Source organism: Oryzias latipes, chromosome 23 (assembly GCF_002234675.1).
Source record: "Oryzias latipes chromosome 23, ASM223467v1".
NCBI lineage: Eukaryota > Metazoa > Chordata > Actinopteri > Beloniformes > Adrianichthyidae > Oryzias > Oryzias latipes.
Genome location: NC_019881.2, coordinates 280,123 through 296,332, shown reverse-complemented (window position 1 = coordinate 296,332; position 16,210 = coordinate 280,123). Strand labels below are relative to the sequence as shown.

Genomic DNA, 16,210 nt, shown 5'->3' with positions numbered 1-16,210 from the left:
AAGGAAATTAACCGCATGTTGATGCAGTTCATCCAAATAAAAATAAAACACTAAAAGGTTTAAGAGACAAGCAAATACATTCAGAATAATCGGGAAAAAAATAAATATATATAATAAATATATATTATTCTAAGTCGATCAGAAAACCCTTTTCCAACCCAGAGGTTGGAAAAGCTATGGTTTGGTGATGTCATTTTTAGAGAACACCAAGCGTGATTTGAGCGTCAAATGCCTTGCTCCACAAAGACATCAGCAGCATGTCTGGGTTCATGACATCATTCAGAGACTTTCCCGGTACGGTGAGCTTCACCGCCTGCTGCAGGAGCTGCAGCTGAATGACGGACGCTTCCAGCAGTACTTTCTTATCTCTGTGACCCAGTTTGATGACTTCCTGTCCCTCAACTTTGTTAGGACCTACAATTTATTTCTATTTTAAGCCTTTTTCTATCCAAGATCTCACAAAAGCAATTACGTTCATGCAAAATGGAAAATGCCCAGGACCTGATGAATTCTCTGTTATTATATTCCTACTTTAGGTGTTTGAAGAACCAATCAGCACAGGCTGGTTTCATCTAGTTATGTGACTAGTGGCCATCTCCCACATCCCATAACCAGACAAGAATGCTCATGGTTGTGGTTCAGACGTCCCGTCTCCCTTTTTAAATGTTTATTTAGAAAGTCCACAGGAATTGAAATTCTTTCACAAATGCTACATTCACACACCGATGAATGGCAGCTCCGCTGCCAAACACCGGCACAACCTTCCACCAGCGCCAAGGTGGGGCTCAGTGTCTTGCCCAAGGACACTTCACATGGGTGGGTGAGGCGAGAATCCAACCTGCAATCTTCCAGGGTTGAACTCAGCCGTGTTTTAATGACCATTCACCGCACAGATCACGGTAATGAAGACCATGTGAGCTGGATGATGTGTGATAGCCAGCTTTTTGTTATTCTCTAGTGACTCCACAAGCTAAGTTCATCTTTTCCTTGTGAGATCTAGGGGGTCTAGATCTACAGAGCTGAATAAGGAGAAGGGAGCCGTATTGTCTCAAAACTGATGTGTCTCTAGAATACCAACAGGTATATACAAATTTAACAAGATAATGGCAGACCCTACACAGTGTCATCGTAAAAATATTTACCAGCTACTTTGAGTTTTGTAACTGTTTGAGATCCACTCACCAGAAAAGTTTACAAAGTGAAGAAATATCAGCCGGGTCAGAAGTCTGGCCTGAGGGAATCTTTTATTACTTGACCCAAGTCCCACTCCAATCATCTTTTAAATATTGTAAAAGGCCTCCCAGTGTTCTGTTAAATATGGTGATGTGCTTATTGTAAGATTCCAAAAGCCTTTGTTGTTTTTAGGACATACAGGACAGACTCAAAGGTTGGACACACCTTCTCATTCAAAGAGTTTTCTTTATTTTCATGACTATGAAAATTGTAGATTGACACTGAAGACATCAAAATTATGAATTAACACGTATTAACACATAAAAATAAAAACCTTTTAAGGTTTTAAGCGACCGTCATTCAGCTGCAGCTCCTGCAGCAGGCGGTGAAGCTCACCGTACCGGGAAAGTCTCTGAATGATGTCATGATCCCAGACATGCTGCTGATGTCTTTGTGAAGCTCTTCAAAATAAATCTGGTCTGTGAACATCATCATTAAGCAGCAATGAACACAGCCAAACACATTTGACAGTAGCTCCTCCCACAAGCATTATGACCACCCTTTTGGACAAGCGCCTAGCAAGGCATTTGATCGTTAACTCCTTTTGGCCGCTGACCTCGCTGAAGCCGGACCCCGCCTGCACCACACTGGGAGGATAACGGGGAAAGATGGAAATGCTGGTCCCCTTCCTGTGAAGCGGTCCACACTCCCTGGTGTGCTGGAGGATCTTGAAGTAGTCCTGATGACAGTGAATGGTTGTCATGATGATGCGGGGTTTGCTGATTTGGTTCCATGCTCATCGTCCCCAGTGAGAAGGGTCAATAAGGACGTCTTCATCTGTCCGTAGAACTTCCCTCAGCAGTTTGGAAACTGCTGCAGGTGAGCTGAAGCCGGGGATTCAGGGATGTTAACAATATGACTATTGGAGCGTCTCATTGCTCCGTCCATGTCCAGGCATTTCTCTTACAGGATGTTAACTTCTGATTTCCCACTGTGCTTTGCAGAGATGTCAGATCCTCAGAGTGGGAGGGGAAAGCTCTCGCTCCACGTCTACCGTAGTTTTTCTCATGGCCTCCACCTCGGAGCTCATTCTAGCAGTGTTGCTATCTGGCTCCATCTTCACTGCAGCAGTTGGACCGCAGGCGCAGTCTGTGGTTCCTGTCGAAGCGTTGCAGCAAAATCCACCTTCAGGGAGGAAAGAATTTCAGCTTTCAGAACCGATGAGTCCATTTGGTCTTGGGCCCAGGCGAGGGGTCAAATGCAGAGAACTCATTTCCCACATTTAACGTCACTTTATTACAGTGTTGCTGTTGTTTGCTTGATTTTTTACTAGTGACTTTGTTATTTTATAACTAACTTTATATAATATATATATATATATATATATATATATATATATATATATATATATATATATATATATATATATATATATATATGTTTGTGGTGTTGTTTTTTATTATACACTTAATTCACCAAAAATGTTGTATTTTCAAAATGATTCTATAATCCCAACAATTCAAGGAAAAGTGTCCGTGTCGGCAATACTAGCCCTGTAGTTACTTGGTATCAAATTGATACCAGAATTTCCAGCATCGCCCAGCAGTAGTACAGAGTGCCTAAAAATATTACCTTTAATCAATTTTCTATGTCTTCTTTGCTGCCTAGTGCATTGCCTGCTCACTAACACCCCCACAAAGGCTATTTTAAGCTCAATTTTCTTTATATCATCATTATGAGAAAAATGCAGAGAGAACATGTTAAAAACACCAAAAATGTAATTTTCATTGGAGTGGGACATTAAAGATCATGAAAACAAGTGCTCTACATACATAGTAGGCTTACAATGAGCTTAAATTCATGGATGGCAGGAAAGTGAGCAAAGGGTGTAGAACCCTGAAAACAGGAAAAGCCGCGTAAAGAGTTTCCTTATCAGTGTTTGGTTACAGCCGTCCGGGCTTCCTGGCCTCCTGGCCTCACTGGCATCTGTCGACTGACTCTCTGCCCTCGCCTTCAACTCCACAACAGCAGCTGAACTTTGGACAGCAGACACCAGTTTGTGCTGCCAATAGCAATAGTCACGGTACCTTTAAGACTGAAGAACCGCCTCCTCCATGTGGCGTACGTCCTTCACATACTGTCGTTGGAAAGTCTCTTCTCCAGAGTAGCGCCGGGGTTTTGTCATAAATCCAGATGCTTTCATTGTCGGCCTGTTTTCGTTGGAAAGCTTCTCAGTATCTATTCAACGACACAAATCTGAGCGAGTGTTGGGTCTTCTCTTAGCAAAAAGTTGTCTCTTCAAGTGTACTACAACTCTTAGTCTATACTAAAAGTGAAGCCGTCTTTGAACTTTTTACACTTAAATACTTTTTATATACTATCTATATATTGTAAACTTGGAATGTTCCAATTTAGTCTGAAGAAGTCGTCACTTAGTTGACATCCTACACTACACGTCCATGGTCTATAGTAGACTATAGATATTTACAGATACTTACAGAAATAAGTTGCTAAATGTTTAAATCAAACCTCTTCCGTGCATCTGTCTCTGCAGGTTTGCCACACGAGAAAGAAACGCTCTGCTCCTTTACAACGGCAGGTTCAACGAGAAACACGACTTCATCGCCCTGGAGATCATCGAGGAGCAGATTCAGCTCACGTTCTCCGGAGGTGAGGCTTTCTGTTCTTCTGTCTCCTGCACCTGAATGTGTGTCGACACATGACTGAACAGCTCTTCATGAATGAGTGCTTCACTTTAGTGTGCCGCATGTCCAAAGGGAACTGATGAACATGTCTGCATTTCAACAAGATACTAAAGCTCATGCAGATGTTGAAGAGTTTTAAAGCCCCAAACATAAACGCATTCTCTCTTTCAGGATTAAATCACATGTAAGAATAGAGATTTGAAAAATCCAAACATGAGCTAAAAACACGTGTTTCTGGACAGTTTTTACCATCACAATAAGCATTCTGGTATTGGGTTAAACAAGGCAAAAGGATAGTTTTCCTGTCTAAGAGCTCCACTTCAAGTGTCAAAGCTCATGTAAGAGCTATTACGAGTTGCAAAAAAACAACGCCCCACAATCCAAATTTGAAGAGGAAACAACAATAAATAGGATTTTTCTCAGAAAATGTCAAACATGATGTAGTGAGGAGGCACTAGCAGGTTCCGTCTTTGTGCTTCTTTGTCAGGCAATATTGCCCTATTGCCCCAGGCATTTGGTCCCCTTTAGTCTTGGTTTTGTTTTTAGGAGCGCTGTGTTTGAAAGAAAACCAAACCAGACAAAGGACAGAAAATGATTATCATCACCACCATATTCAAACCCAATTCATAGAACCAACTGAAAGCAGTCCAAAGCCTTAGTCACATGCACCTGTACAGGTTGACCCACACGGCTGCTGCAGGTTTTGGATTGAGCGAGACAGGAATGACTGCATCTTAACCCTTGTGTTATCCTATGACCCCCCCCCCCCCCCCCCTTCCATTGAGGTGTTCTTCCTACCATGACTAAGGTGGATAAAGGTGGAAAGATTTCATGTAATCCATGGACACCAGTGAAGATCACAAATCATTGAAGAGAAAAGGTTCAGAGCACTGTCTAGTGGGTCTAGATGACCCAACTCCCAATGGTAAAGTGCCTAGGATAGCACAAGGGTTAAAGGGAGAGCACGCGTGTTTAGCAATGGACACACCGGCGACGTGATGTGCAGTGTGACACGTTCAAGAACCTGCACCGAAGGTTGAAGAAATCTGTGTTCAGTTCGGGTATTTAGCCCATGGTGTTCACACTAAACAAGCAGGGAGGGGCTTCTTTCTCTGCTGTTTACTAGCGCATGTCAACCATCTACTGTTGGAAGAGGCTTGGTGCCAAATGCTGAAGCAGTGCAGATCTTGTAAGGCTTTTTCTTTCACTGCTCTATTCTAATATATAAAAAACTCGGTGTCATATAACTTCAGCTGGACTCAAACTGCAATTATTCATTTCTCTCTGTGAATTAAAAGGGACGCCATCCATACGTCACTACCAAATCTGAGTGAGGCGGCTGAGTAGCTCGGTTGGTAAGGTGAGAGGCTACCATGCAGGAATCCAGGGTTCAATTCCCAGAGGGGAAGAAACAATGGTAATGGGGGCAATTACCATATCAATGGCGAGCAGTTAACATCACTCAGTGAGGGTCCTTAGGCAAGACCCTTAACGCAACCGCCTCCCAAGCACAGTTCAGCTGCAGCTCACCGCTCCCCCAGGGGATGGGTCAAATGGGAAGTATTTCCCCATTGAGGGATAAATAAAGCATCTGAAAAAAAAAACAATCTGTAATAGCCATTTCATTATTTTTCATTAAACTCACTGCTAAAAACATACTTTTAATTCCCTAAGAACAGCTTTAAAAAACAACCGTACATAGAAGAGGGCTAACACTTGTGGCCCTCTAATTATGAGCGGATGTTCATCATCCTATATGTTGGAAAATCAAATCAAATCCAGTTTAATGAAATGCTCAAAGTGGGAGGAAGGTGGTTTCAAAAGATTGCAGCATGTTTCTTCAGTTTGGCTGGAAGTGCAGACAAAGACCGACTGTTTGCGTCGCTGTTCTCCAGGCGGCTCCTGCCTTTGTCAAACACAGTCGACCTTCAGTCAATCCGCCGTCAGCTCACGTCTTCTCACTCAGAGCCACAAGGCACAGCCTCATGTATGCTTTCCCAACAGTTGATTGATGGTTTCTGCATTTTTGTGCATGTCAGGGTAATTTGTCCTGAAAGATTTCTCATGCCTGTGGAAAATGTTTGTTAACCTCTAAGTTTTCAGTCTCATTAAATCTAATTATAAATAACATTTTTCAATGGTTTAAACTGAAGGACTGCATTCATGTCTTTCCTGCTTTTGTCTGTTTTTCCTTGATGTTTGTAAAAAGTCTTTGCTTACGATTTTCTTGGTTCCAAACCAAACTTGCTTCCTCCTTCGGACTGCTGGTTCTGGTCATTGTTTACTGACATAAACATATTTTAAAGAACGCATTTTCTGCCCTGAACCTAAATGTCAGCAGCTGCACACAACTTTGTATTGGCTACACACAGAGTGGGAAATTCCCACCTCTGATGATGCATCCTGGATTGTTATGGGCTGCCTCTGCTGGGTTGCTTCCACTCTTAAACCATTTATTCAGATCTTTCTCCTCTTTTGAGGGGGTGTGTTAGCCCATCTGAACTCTGGCAGAGACAGCAAATTTGGTCTATTTGGAAACATGCATTCACATGTGGAATTTCTGATGATCTGTCCAAGTAACCAAAATGAACTTTCTGTATACAAAGTCAGGAGATGATAGAAGCACCAGTTCACCAAAGGTGCCTTCATCAGCCAACAGAGAAACATGGAAACTCAGAGAGACCAGAGATCACATGTTTGGTTTTCTTGTTGGCCTTAGTCAAATGCACCTGTACCTGGGCTGACCCGTACAGGTGCTGCAGATTTTTGGGATGTCCGTAGGCCCGTGGGGGGTCATAGAGATGAGCGGCTTCATCTTTTAAGGATAGCAGGAGTGTTTTGCAGTTCCCTGAGGAACAAGTCGAGGAGCGTCATGAAAATAGAGCGTTGTGGATTAAAAGATTTGCAAGGATGAGTAAGTTACATGCACTTGTATCATACCAGGGATGCTGTCGTTCAGTGCCTTTACACCGTACTCATTGCTCGTTAGCAAGGCACATGTACTGGCCCTTTGCTGACCGCCCACAAATGCTGCCGGCACAGGGTGTGCACCTGATACGTAAGGCCCTGTAGGTCACCAAACCATGTTCAGATGACCAGTTTCCTCGTTTCTAGCTGTCAGGCTGCATTCCACAAGCATGCAGTTACCACCTGAACATCACTAACAGGGTCCTGGCACAGAGCACAGGATTCGAAGAGTTGCAAAAAGGAAAAATCGGTACAACAGGCCCGTGTCTCCCCTACTTCATCCCTTACTTACCCTTAGGTGTTGGCTAGAAGCTGCTTCTGGCAGCATACCCGTAGAAAAGATTTTTGCGTATGACTTTGATATTGCCCATTTTTCACCCACAAACAGCCCATATCCCCCAGCAGGGGCAGTTGTGCAGTAGTGGATTACCTGAGAATGCTGTGGATGGGCCCTTGGTGGAAAGAAACAGTCTGATGAAGTCCTCCTGTATTTAACCATTGATTTGTCTGCAGGAGAGAGGAAGACCAAGGTGGCTCCTTACGTCCCCTATGGTGTTAGCGACGGTCAGTGGCACTCCGTCCAGCTCCATTACTACAACAAGGTGAGGCTCTTTACCATCCTCTACACACACTGCACTGCTGACCCATAGCTGCTTAGCTAAGTTTTAAAATTAGAACAAATCTGAGAGTCATTCTCTAATTAGCCAAAGTCTCAAAGAGAAGGATTTGTGGGAGTAAAGCGGTTTCAAAAGGAGTTTCTGTGAAGAACCTGACCTTGACTGGAGACAGACTGAAGGTTCAAACGTTCACTGACTTCCCTCCAGGCTCCTAAAGCCTCAGGACTGTTGCTTATCTTAGTTTTACTCACAGATATTTTTTCAGGTTTTCCCACACAAGACGACACTCAAAGAAGAGACTTTTAAGATTTCATAACGCGGCTCAAATATCCACCTCGGCTTTAGGATCATGTTCTTTAGACTTACAATGAAGCCGGCTGGTATTGTTTTCTAACTAACTCAAACTGCCTTCAGGGAATTTCTCATAACATTTCACAGATTTATAAAAAATCAGTCCGTTGTACTTGGAATTCACAGACTAACTGAAATCATTATTTAGAGTTGCACAGCTGCAGGTAAATGTGGATTGAGCTCAATTCCCGAAAACTCTGTTTTCCGACTTTAGCCTTTTATTGGCAAATATGACGCTAGCATGTAGCAGTGTTGGACAGTTTTTTCTTACATGTTAATGACGAGATTGGGAGTTTGTGTGGTCACAGTAACGGCTGTTTTTTGTGGTATTACTCTGTTTTTCACGTGGGGCAAACAAGGTTGGAGCTACCAGTATTGTAAATACGCTAAAACAGCTAACACCATCAAACTGTGCATTTTTTTTTGTTACTAACAAGGTTGGGAGTTAGCGTGGTCTCAGTGAGGTTTGTTTTAGCGGTGTCAGTTTGTTTATTTACCTGCTGCAAACAAAGTTGGGGGCTAAGCGCTAACGCAGCTGAAGTTTCTAACACGGCTAACATGTAGTGTGTTACAAACCTGTTCTGAGTTACTGTGAACAGTTTTTAACGAGTCTGACTGACTAGTCCATCAGTCAGTCTGACTCTTTTTTCTCACTTAAGTGTCTTATAGTTCGCCTCATAATCAGTCCAAATATGGTATGATTAGGCAGTTCTTAGTGAAAATCAGAAAACCTGGACATAGTTTCTGCAGAGCGGGAGTGGTTGGGGCGGGACCATTGGTGTAGTGGTCCTCTCCGTTTCTGAGAGCCCAGAGCAGGGAGCTAGTGGCCCCGCCCAGTGTTTTTTCCATGTCACAAATCTTTTTCAGATGTCCTTTTTTCATCTACTGATTCACAACAGCTATATTTTCTTTATATTTGCCCTCCATCACCACAAAAACGCCACAAGAACATGTTAGAAACACATAAAAAACTCTTTAGAGGTACAGAAACCTTTCATCTTAGCAGAAACAGATCCTTTCTGCCCTCCAGACATTGTCCTTCTCTTATCTTTGAAAACAGATTTTTTTGACTGTCATGTCTTTTCATTGCTTGGTTTTCTAAATCCATTCATTCCTTTAGAAATCCTTGTCTTTCCTTGTTGTTTCTTCCATCTTGACGTTGCAGCATGGCTGTCCTGAACTCAAACAGCCTCACGTTTCAGCGGCAGTGTCCTGCCGAAGGCTGAGGGGGATGCTCATGCCCAATACACACCTTCTCACCTTTCACAAGCTGCTCGCCTCTATTTTGTGTCAGCCGGAGCGCCCCCCTGGACTGACTTGATGAAGCAGTATTCATCAATCGTGCCGCTGTATTTCACCGCTCTAACTGCAGGCTCAAATCTGTAGCTTAATGTTTGAGCCGTGTTTTGGCTCCTCATGAAGGTTCTGCGTTTTACCGCTAGGTTGGATGGGTTGAGTTTGGAAGAGCGTCACCTTGGAAACCAGAGATTGATGGCGGCATCCAGAGAGATTTCCTGTTCAGTGCAGTTTGCCTTGCCTGCTTTGTTAAGCTTGGCTGATCCTGTGGGCTTAAGCTTTGCTGCACCAACATGCAGACATGCTCACAAACAATCCCCCCAGCACCCGTGATCACAGTGGAGGGTGGGCCAATGCCTTCAACAAACTCACGTTTGCCTTTGATTTGCAGATTTGGCGCCGTATTTCGGTAAATTAGCCTGAGGCTGATTGAAACGCGGACGTGGGCTCAACCTTTTCTATCGCTCGTGAGATTGACTGATAGTAATTTAATCCTGGATTAGTTGCTGGAGGGATTAGTGGAAATGTATCTGGTGGAAACACTGTAATGTTTTTCACAAGTTATGAGTTTTGTTGACAGGTAAACGCTGTAAGTGGAGCCTGACGTGGGCTTGTTGTGCACGAAAAAGGTTTCATTGGTGGCATTTTGTAGCCCGGAGGGACAAGCCAAAGATCAGAGTTCTGGAGCTATCATGTAATCCTGAAGCATGTCATACACAAACAGCCCTTAACCCCTCATAAATCACCTTTGGGGGGGATTACGAGGACAACAGCTGAGGAAAAAGAGGGGCTTTAGTGAGGACTGCCTGCACAGATTATTTCCAGATGAGTAATCCGCTGCAGCGGCTAATTTGGAGCTGGTAAAGGAGTTATGCTGCTTGGTATAAAACCACACGATCATGTAAAAACATGCTTGTACACATTTAGGGAGTTCTCTGGCCACACGGCCGTTTTGTTTCTCTAAAACCAAGTGAGTGGCTTAATGACTTCAGAGTTTGGCTCCACCCACAGGTTGAGATGGACGGGAATGAGGAATGCCCAGGGGTTTGAGATTAAAGAAAAATCTGGTTTAGATGCTCATTTAAATCACCTAATCTAATTTTTAAGCAGTATTTATGACCACAAATATACAAACTTTACTATTTCTGAATAAAACATTAAGAGAGATCTAAAAGAGATAGCAATTTGACCTTTTATTAAAAAACAGTGAAACTTGTAGTTTACCATAACATTTAGGATGAAGTAGCGCCTCTCAAAGATTTGAACATGTCATTTGAGATCTGTTTTAAATATGTCTTTATATTTTGCAAAGGTTTATGTCCAGTCAGTTTTTATTCAACTTCCTGTTTGATTGGCTTGACTTTTGTCAGAATCATGCAACAAGACAGACACGAGGACTACTATATTTTTAGACCATGACACAAAACAAAGATATAACGAGGCTTGACTACACTACCCAGAATCCCAGAAGGGGCAAGATGCTATCTTGGTCAGATGGTCAGATGAGGAAAGAATGGATGGGAATATTTTCAAAAGTGTGTTGTTCTTTATGTTTTATCTCTCTTATCTGCAATAATCCATGTTTACAATGAGGGCAACACGAAAGAGAAGTCGCTTTATTCACAGTAACTCAACAAATGTTGTAACTCAACATTTTATTTACCACATCAAATATAAAACAATACTCACTTTTCACTTCCCTATGTTGAAGCACAGATCGGATCACACGTCCAGACTCCTGAGATCGGCAGTACTGATCCAACAATCCATCAAGGGGTGCTGCTTCGTAGTCTACCAAAGTTGTAGTAAATATTTGGACAGATTTCTGAGCGTCGTGTACCACAGAAAATTGGTTCTAGGTCAGTAACTACAACCACAATTCATACATTAAGAGGCGCCTGTTGAGAAAATGTGGGGATTATTAACCACACCTTATGGTCTGAAAAATACAAAACCTGGTCACAAGAGTCATTGCTATTAAAGTAGACCTATATACTAATTAAGTAACAGATATCTTATTACACAGGAGATGTCAACAGCTACCTAACACACGCCCTTTGACCGTAACACTTCAACATAAGACTGCTTTCCACTGGAATGATGCTAATAGCGTTGATGGCTGAAGAGTTAGGGTCATTCCAAGAACATTGATATTGGAACTAAAGCGCTGGTGTTAAAGGTCAATATATTTACACCTAGGGTTAATTAAAGGACTTCAAATTCTTAAATGACTATTTATTTTTTATATTTGAAAGATGGTGTTGATGTAAAAGAAGTGCTTAAAAGTGTAGAGATGTTTGTTTCACATACTAAAAACTTTTGACTACATTTGACAGAATGAAATAGAAGCGTTTGGAGAGGCTAACATCAGCTTTTTCTCTAAAGAATAGCTTAGATAGAAGAGGGAAACCCTTTTGAGCCCCATGTTCTTCCAGATGCTCCAACATGACAGTCCTGAGATCTCCACACTGTTATATTTAGGCCACTGCAATACCTAAAAACAATGTTCAACATTTTCTTTTTTCATAAAAACTCTCTAAAACTTCCACCACATACTACAAACAGACTACGCACTGACTACACACAGAATACACTCAGAATACACACATGCTACACACAGACTACACACATACTACACACATACTACGCACATACTACACACATACTACACACATACTACGCACATACTACACACATACTACACACATACACATACTACACACAGACTACGCACATACTACACACAAACTACACACATACTACACACATACTACGCACATACTACACACATACTGCGCACATACTACACACATGCTACACACAGACTACGCACATGCTACACACAGACTACACACATGATACACACAGACTACAGACATGCTACACACGGACTACACACATACAACACACATACTACACACAGACTACACACAGACTACACACATACTACACACATACTACACACATGCTACACACAGACTACGCACATACTACATACAGACTACACACATACTACACACATACAACACACAGACTACACACAGACTACACACATGCTACTCGAAGACTACACACATACTAAACACATACTACACACATACTACGCACATACTACACACATGCTACACACAGACTACGCACATGCTACACACAGACTACACACATGATACACATAGACTACAGACATACTACACACAGACTACACACATACTACACACATACTACACACAGACTACACACATGCTACACGAAGACTACACACATACTACACACATACTACGCACATACTACACACATGCTACACACAGACTACGCACATGCTACACACAGACTACACACATGATACACATAGACTACAGACATACTACACACAGACTACACACATACTACACACATACTACACACAGACTACACACATGATACACATAGACTACAGACATACTACACACAGACTACACACATACTACACACATACTACACACAGACTACACACATGCTACAAGAAGTCTACACACATACTACACACAGACTACACGCATACTACACACATACTACGCACATACTACGCACATGCTACACACAGACTACCCACATACTACACACAAACTACACACATACTACACACATACTACGCACATACTACAGACATACTACGGACATGCTACACACAGACTACGCACATACTACACACATACTACACACAAACTACACACAGACTACGCACATACTACGCACATGCTACACACAGACTACGCACATACTACACACATACTACACACATACTACAAACAGACTATGCACATGCTACATACAGACTACGCACTGACTACACACATACTACACACATAATACACACAGACTACGCACATACTACGCACATGCTACACACAGACTACGCACATACTACACACAGACTACACAGATACTACAAACAGACTATGCACATGCTACATACAGACTACGCACTGACTACACACATACTACGCACATGCTACACACATACTACACACAGACTACAGATATACTACACACATAATACACACAGACTACGCAGATGCTACACACAGACTACGCACTGACTACACACATACTACACACATAATACACACAGACTAAGCACATACTATGCACTGACTACACACATACTACACACAAACTACACACAGACTACGCACATGCTACACACAGACTACGCACATACTACACACATACTACAAACAGACTATGCACATGCTACATACAGACTACGCGCTGACTACACACATACTACACACATAATACACTCAGACTACGCACATACTACACACATAATACACACAGACTACGCACATACTACACACATAATACACACAGACTGCGCACATACTACACACATACTACACACAGACTATGCACATGCTACATACAGACTACGCACTGACTACACACATACTACACACATAATACACACAGACTACACACATACTACACACAGACTACACACATGCTACACGAAGACTACACACATACTACACACAGACTACACGCATACTACACACATACTACGCACATGCTACACACAGACTACGCACATACTACACACAAACTACACACATACTACACACATACTACGCACATACTACACACATACTACGGACATGCTACACACAGACTACGCACATACTACACACATACTACACACAAACTACACACAGACTACGCACATACTACGCACATGCTACACACAGACTACGCACATACTACACACATACTACACACATACTACAAACAGACTATGCACATGCTACATACAGACTACGCACTGACTACACACATACTACACACATAATACACACAGACTACGCACATACTACGCACATGCTACACACAGACTACACAGATACTACAAACAGACTATGCACATGCTACATACATACTACGCACTGACTACACACATACTACGCACATGCTACACACATACTACACACAGACTACAGATATACTACACACATAATACACACAGACTACGCAGATGCTACACACAGACTACGCACTGACTACACACATACTACACACATAATACACACAGACTACGCACATACTACGCACAGACTACACACATACTACACACAAACTACACACAGACTACGCACATGCTACACACAGACTACGCACATACTACACACATACTACAAACAGACTATGCACATGCTACATACAGACTGCGCACTGACTACACACAGACTACGCACATGCTACACACAGACTACGCACTTACTACACACATACTACAAACAGACTATGCACATGCTACATACAGACTACGCACTGACTACACACATACTACACACATAATACACTCAGACTACGCACATACTACACACATACTACACACAGACTATGCACATGCTACATACAGACTACGCACTGACTACACACATACTACACACATAATACACACAGACTACGCACATACTACACACATACTACACACAGACTACACACATACTACACACAGACTATGCACATGCTACATACAGACTACGCACTGACTACACACAGAATACACTCATACTACAAACAGACTACGCACATGCTACACACATACTACACACATACTACACACAGAGTAAGCCAAAGCATTGTGCCAGTTGATTAGACAAAGTCGTGCAGAGTTTAATGGCGGCGCCCTTATTCAATTCAATTCAATTCAATTTTATTTGTATAGCCCAAAATCACAACAACAGTCGTCTCGATGGGCTTCGAAGTAAAACATGAAATCAAAAGGATCACGAATACAAAGAGTTCAATAGAAAAATACTAAAATGAACTGACAAACTGACTAAGCTATACTGGCATTCCTGCCCTTAGACCCCCCCTTCGCGGTAAGGAAAAACTCCCAAAAAAACCGGATTCCGGAAAAAACGAAGAAACCTCAGGGGTGCCCACATGAAGGAGGGATCCTCCCCCAGGACGGACAGGTGATTTACCAGAACTCTTAGAGAAGAATTAACTTATCTAAATCTACAACTACACATATAAAGTCCAGCAGACGAGCTTCATCCAGCCGTGGTTGGGGGGGCAGTCAAAGGCGCAAGTCGAGCCGGAGGCAGGAACCACAGCCAGGTGTAGGAGCAGGAGCAAAGGCGAGGTAAACGGTCAGGAACTGGAGCACGGATGAAACAACTGGAGTCTGGAAGCACTCCCACTCCCCAGGACGGGAGAGGAAAAGAGGGACAATACATGAATCGCACTGCACCAAACAGAGGCATGGAGAACTAAATGATAAATTATGATCAAGAATAGGGGAGAGGAAGGGTAGAAGTAAAAATCTTATAAATCTGTGGTTACCGTCTTCACTAATGTGTTAATAAACAGAGGTCAGAGGTCACAGGGTTTCCATGCTCTCCCCAGTGTGGTTTGACCTGAATCAGCTGGACGTCTGCGCGCCTGAGTTTGTGTCACGGTCAGACACGTCACACAGCAGAAAGGACGGAGGAGAGCGTTAGCGGCGTTCCACGGCTCCTCAAAGAGTGGAGTTTGTCGGGGAAAGCGATCCAGAGAGGATTCAAAAGGCCCATGAACAAAGCAGTGCTGCAGAGCGGCGTTCTTAAAGCTGCAGGAGGTTATTTTCTCAGGTTTTGACGTGTTCTCTACAGGAATCAACACCAGGTCTTGCAGGAAATGATGCCACTGGGACCGGATGTAAGTTGTAATCCTACTAAGACTCACACTGGTCTTTCCACTTTTTAAGTAGCTTCCTAACTATCAGTAACTTCACGGCACAGGAAGGACTTCAGGAAGTAAATCAAAGCGCAGTCATCCAAAGATGCTTTTTTTGGGTACCCCCAGGTTTTCAAAACAATAAAAAGCCTTGCCCTGTAGCTTTTGGTCATTTTAACAAACAACGCTTCTTGCAGAAGTTGATGAACAAGCTGAACCTGGACTGTTTTCTGCAAGCTTTTGCAAGTACACAAAAATATGTGTGATATGTTGCGGTAAATGGCGTATACTTGTAGAACGCTTTTTTAATTTGCTTTAAGCCCCAAAGCGGTCACAGTCTGATTCACCCATGGACACACACACTGATGGCGGCTCCGCTGCCTAACGCTGGTGCCAACC

At 42.7% G+C, this 16,210-nt stretch overlaps 1 protein-coding gene across 6 annotated transcripts in view; it reads left to right on the top strand.

Moving 5' to 3' along the window:
- Positions 1 to 16,210, top strand: part of celsr1 (cadherin EGF LAG seven-pass G-type receptor 1) — a 154,310-nt gene that overhangs the window by 46,066 nt on the left and 92,034 nt on the right. For all 6 annotated transcript variants that reach the window (XM_023952120.1, XM_023952121.1, XM_023952117.1 and 3 more), the window contains exons 5-6: positions 3,728 to 3,843; positions 7,359 to 7,447. In XM_023952120.1, coding sequence (XP_023807888.1) covers positions 3,728 to 3,843; positions 7,359 to 7,447 — 205 coding nt within the window. The remainder of the gene's footprint in view (positions 1 to 3,727; positions 3,844 to 7,358; positions 7,448 to 16,210) is intronic.